The sequence below is a fragment of the Bombina bombina genome, unplaced genomic scaffold (assembly GCF_027579735.1).
Source record: "Bombina bombina isolate aBomBom1 unplaced genomic scaffold, aBomBom1.pri scaffold_1285, whole genome shotgun sequence".
NCBI lineage: Eukaryota > Metazoa > Chordata > Amphibia > Anura > Bombinatoridae > Bombina > Bombina bombina.
This window is the reverse complement of record NW_026511696.1, coordinates 67,874-73,873: the sequence shown is the minus strand read 5'-3', so window position 1 is coordinate 73,873 and position 6,000 is coordinate 67,874. Positions and strand designations below refer to the sequence as shown.

Genomic DNA, 6,000 nt, shown 5'->3' with positions numbered 1-6,000 from the left:
ATATCCCATACGTCACTAGCTCATGGACTCTTGCTAATTACATGAAAGAAAGAAAGATTTTGGGTTTAGTGGCCCTTTAAGGGAAAAACTATTTTACAGTATACTGTCCTTTTAACCACTTAATGACAGCCAATGTACTCTGTAAAGCGGCTGTCTTTAGTCTAAGGAGTGAGGCATGCAGTAATAGAGCGGTCTCACTGTTGTCAGTGAGACCATCACTTTTACAGAGGAAGTTACCAAAACGCTGAATGACTTGAAACTGATGCAGTATAAATGTAAAAAGCTGTCTAGAAAACATCACATGAACATCTCTATGTAAAAAATGAAACATTTATTCAGGATGCTTGTCCCAAGACTAGGAAAAGGGTGTGCATCTGGCAATGCCTGCAAGCAGTTTGTTTAAGGACGCTTACTATGAAACGATGCAGGAATAAGATGCTATACCCAAGAGATCACAGTACACTCTGCATTCATGATGCCGATTAACAGTTTGTTTTTTTCACCAAGCAGATGACAGTTAAAAGATTAGCTGAAGGATAACTGCTCTTAAAGTAATTACTCTGGTGAGAGTTTGAGCAGTTCATGTGTTATTTCCCAGTACGCTTTTTACAGATTTGCTATATCACTTTCAAGTGATTTTGCATATGGGTAACATCCATTTTTCCCCTTTATTTTCAACAATGAATTCCTGCACCCACCCCAATGTTAACAACTTACTTCAAGTTGCAGCTCGGTATATTTTTTTCTTAATTCAGCTACATCTTCTCCAGCCTGAATTTTCTTATGCAAGTCCAGCTCTGTGTCAAGAAGTTCTTTTTGCATCTATAAGTTGTACACTCGGAAATTAGATTTATAATAATACAATTAAGGAAACTAAGAAAACACACACATTAATGTAACTGAATGCTTGACAAACAGAAAGACACAATTCTGAAATGTTCAATACATTTATTAAAACAACAAATATAATCAATAATAAAATATAGGTTATTACTGACAATTAGTTGAATAAAAAAAATAAAAATAGCCCTAGTGTGTGTTAAGATATAAACATTAATTCATGATTAAAGATACTAATGGTAGCAATTTTGCACATTTTTGCATGTGGTGTTGGAATTATGGATTTTCAGAACAATTACATAGCTGGAACTAATATATCTTTAACGTAGCAAACACATATTACCGATAATACCAAATATTAAATGCTGTGAAAATTTGGTAGAACCCTACCGTAATGCTTCATATATCATGCACACATACGCGCACACGCAAATACATGCTGTCAGCTTCTAAATATTATTTTAGAGAAAATCTGCAGGTATACAACATGAAGGAAAACTATGCATTATACCATATAGGGAAGAATACTACGTCAGAGAGAAACATCTCTGCTCTAGATCATTTTAAAGAACATATATAGAGCCACACACTAATATTCAAAGATATAAAATGTACCTGGTCCCTGCTTTTGTTGTTTTTTATAGTATTTCCTCCAGTGGACACGGCTTTAAGTTCATCCCTTAATTTTGTAATGCTGTTGGTCAACGTCTCCAAAGTTTTCAAAATTTCTGCTTTGTCCTCAGACTTAATGGTTTTATTTTTCTCCAGTTTTGATATAAGGATCTGCAAGAAATTACTTTTTTAACAAACCGTTTTCAACAAAAAGTACATAACTACATTACGACTTAATAAAAGCTAGGACAAGTACATAATCAACTGATTTGTTCTGGTTTTCATAAACAGCAACCTTTAGTAATTCACAAAATGATTAAAAAAACAAAACATATGTTTACCTGATAAATGTCTTTCTTTCCGGATACAGTGAGTCCACAGAGTCCTCAATTACTGTTGGAAATATCACTCCTGGCCAGCAGGAGGAGTCAAAGAGCACCTACAGCAAAGATGTTAAGAATCCCTCTCCTTCCCACAATCCCCAGTCATGCGACTGGGGATTGTGGGAAAAGAAGAAATACAAGGTGTAGAGGTGCCTGTGATTTAGTAAAAAAAACTGACTTAAATACCGGGTGGGCCGTGGACTCAAGCCAAAGGACATAGAGGACTAGGGAGGGCTAAGACAGGAATACCTAAATAAAAAAAGGCACCACAGGGGGGCGGAGCCAAGCCGTGCTGGAACATGGCCGCAGTTTAAGTTTGCTCCGTAGATACCTTCAGTCTCAGCATTAATAACATGCAGGTTTTGCTTGCAAATATCCCTAAAAGCCACTTTTCTGCCAAAGGAGGTTGCCCTGCACACTTACGCTAACATTTCAGAAGCCGGTACTGGTGCCTGTACCTTCCGTGACTGCGGCCTCACTACTACACCCTCATCGCGGCATCGCCGCGACCTCCATCCACCTTGCTGCCTTTTGAGTCACTTCTGCAACCCGAGCCTGATATACCCCACCACTAACACAGACTCACCAACTACAGCTGCGATCCTACTGCTAACCCGACAAGGGGCCGCTAACTGTCCTCTCATCCACGTGACCTGGAGGCCTGCATCACCACCGGAACGGCCCCTTACCGCTGCTTGCCGGAGCATCGCCAGGCTTCAAATACAGAATCTGCCCACAAATGTGACACGCTCCTGTGTGCTTCAGTTCCTCACCAGGATCAGGACTAACCCCACTCGCCCGGGGCTGCTGAGCGAGGTGTGCGATCTGATCAGGACCTCCACCACACGGCATGGCTGACACAGGCAACGCTCCACCTGCTTGCCCCAGCTAGTGCCTAAAACACTCAGTGCCATCTAAACACGGCTGTTCACAATATTACAGGCACTAACTAATTATAGATCCTGACTTACCCTAACTATAAGAGGAGACCAAAATCTTCCCATAAACCACACTACAGCTTCCACTCGCAATAAAGAAGCATTTATATTAGGCATACCGCACCTAGTTTGAGGATTAAAGTTTTATATCCCAGGGACCTTAAATCATACAGCAACACCCTCTCATATGCCTAAAGGAAATACGATGACCCCCAAAAAAGGGAATAAAACAGACAAACCAGGGAAGCCCCAGTCTCAAACCCCTTCAGTGTCCTCATTTTTTCAAACCCCAGACCCTGCAGCCGCGGCCACTAACGATACACCTGAGACCATGGATACACACGGATCCTCTGAAACTTCAATCTCTCAACAAGACTCATTACAAGCCATACAGGCTAAACTTGCATCCCTCCCTTCTAAGTCAGATCTAGAGTCTCTTAAATCTTTTATTAGAGATGAAATGCGCGACCTAAAAAGAGACCTGAATGAGATGGGAGCCAGAATTTACTACCTGGAAGAAGGTCAGGAATCTCTTAACAACTTGGTCAGCGCCAATACACAACAGTTATCTATCCAGGACTCCATGACGCAATCTCTACAAGATAAAGTGGAGGATCTAGATAACCGGGGACGCAGGAATAACCTGCGGATCCGAGGCATCCCTGAGGAGGTCCCTGCTGACCATCTAAGAGACTATCTTATTGAATTCTTCCAATACCTGCTCCCTAACTCTCCTCCATTGCCCAACGAAGACATCGACAGGGCCCACAGGGCTCTACGTCCTATGCCAAAACCCCCCCTACCTCCACGGGATGTCATAATTAGATTTCTACGTTTTACCGACAAAGAGTCCATATGGCAAGCGGCAAGAACACGTCAATCTATAACCTTCCGGGGGCACTCATTACAGGTCTATCAAGATCTAAGTCCACTCACAATACAAAGACGTAAAGAAATTAAATTCATTACCAGCACACTTCAAGAACACCACATAAAGTACAGATGGGGCTACCCATTCAGCCTAATCGTTAACCATAATGGATCTCAACTCACCTACAAGGACTATAATGATCTAGACCTCCTATCAAGATCGCTTAACATCCACTTCAACCCACCCAAAGAACAAATCCTTACCACTTCTTCAGCAGCACCTGAACCGGGCCCTTCCGGATTAGAAGCTCAGAGGCCCCGGTGGTCCATAGTCCAGCCTAAAAGGAGGAAGACTGACACCAACCCAACCAGCTCTACTACAAAGTGATCATTTTCTCAGGACAACTCCTTATATCTCTCTTGTCCCCGCAACATGTACCTCACCCCCCCTGGACTTCTTGGGTTGTTGCCCATGTTCTACCTCTGCTGCTTTCCTGGCAGAGGCGAAGTTGTAAGGACAATACATATAGTGGTAACGTATAGATATGTATGTGTGACAATTGTTAAGTGTTAATAATTGATAGTTCTACTTAGTGTTTTCATCTAATAATGTTTACCTATTAGTTGGCTGGGGTTGGCTGTAGAGATAGGTATTGAATCTGATGCAGAGGACGTTATTACCGGCTTCCATACCTTATGGGGCACTCTCATACCCAAGTGTAACACACATAGATAGTTATCTAATAATCTGATTTTTGTACAACCTCAGTCTGCCCTGTACTTAACCTCCTGGGTTTCAATAGCCCAAGGCACACCCCAGTTTTCTTCATACTATCTAGAGATTTACTACTTTATGGTTCCATAGACTCTCTAGTGTTAACTCCTACAGCCCCAGTTAATAGACCTAGGCGAAAAGGAGAAACAAAGCCCTACTATCTCAGCACTGTAACAAATTTTGTCAATACACTGTTAAAAGTTTATTATGCTCATGTCTTTTATTGCTTGTTGTTTCCTGTTTTGTTCTTAAAGTTCAACGGTTATGTATGTTTTTTAGTTCATTTTTGTCCGGTCCGGGGGAAGGCACTCTTTCACACTAATAAGATCAGCCCACTATTGATAACCTACTCATCTCCCCTTTTAAATTAATGGATACTACACGAACTCAAATTAAGCTAATCTCCCACAATGTAAAGGGTTTTAACAGCCCACAAAAAAGATCCATGGCCCTAAGAGATTATAAACGGAATAGAGGAGATATCCTTTTCATTCAAGAGACTCACTTTAAGAGGGGTCGAGAACCCAAGTCTAGCTTGCAGAAGTATGGTGAGGTATATCTCTATTCTCACACAACCAAACATAACGGGGTGGGAATTCTACTGAGCAGACATCTCCCACTTCAAATCTCTTCCATACACAAAGACAACGAGGGGAGGTATATTATTTTAGTCGGCTCCCTATTCCACAAGCCAATTACATTGGTGAATCTATATGCCCCCAATGTCAACCCTGCTCCCTTCTTCAATACGCTTAGTAAGAAAATTTTGGAGGTAGCTAAAGGCAACATGGTTCTGGGGGGAGACTTTAACTTAGCACTTCACCCACCCCTTGATTGCTCGACAGGTACATCCTCAGTACCTAATAAAACCTTGAAACATATCCAACAATCCCTATTTCAGCTCACGTTACACGACACTTGGAGACTCCAACATCCCGACGTCAGGGACTACACGTTCTATTCCAACCCACATCGACTTTACACTAGAATCGACTACATTTTTACAGACGTATCCAACTTGTCACATATTACGAAAACAGAAATTCACCCATTGACCTGGTCGGACCATGCAATGATCAGCTGTCAATTTAACTGGTCCCCTTCCTCTCCCTCTCCACCTAACTGGAAATTTGACGACTCCATGCTTAGAGACCCAGTGACCTACGCTCAGATACAAAAGGCTCTAGTAGACTACTTTAGAGACAATGACACTACTGACGTAGACATTCATAGTATATGGAACGCACATAAATGCGTCATCAGAGGCGAACTGATAGCTCTCAAAGCCGCTAAGAAGAAACAACAGCAGACTTATCTTAACTCACTTCTAATTGATCTCGCTAAACTTCAAGAAGCACACAAAACGTTCCCCACAAGCTCCTCCCTCCTAGAAAGCATTACACACAAACGCCAACAACTTAATCTCCTTTTGGGTACTCAGGCCAAACAAAAAGCCCTATTTCTTAGAAAGATATATTACGAGGGAGCAAACAAGCAGGGTAGAATGCTTGCTCGCCAACTTAAAAGAAGAAATACGACACATAATGGGTATTCGGGGAACTGATGGTTCTACTAAACACTC

General features: G+C 41.7%; 1 protein-coding gene across 1 annotated transcript in view; it reads right to left on the bottom strand.

Moving 5' to 3' along the window:
* Positions 1-717: 717 nt before the first annotated feature.
* LOC128643912 (RNA-binding protein 26) overlaps positions 718-6,000 on the bottom strand; it is a gene marked incomplete at both ends in the record, with an annotated part of 61,805 nt that continues 56,522 nt past the window's right edge. Inside the window, 2 exons of the mRNA XM_053696682.1 lie at positions 718-822; positions 1,456-1,623. Coding sequence (XP_053552657.1) covers positions 718-822; positions 1,456-1,623 — 273 coding nt within the window. The remainder of the gene's footprint in view (positions 823-1,455; positions 1,624-6,000) is intronic.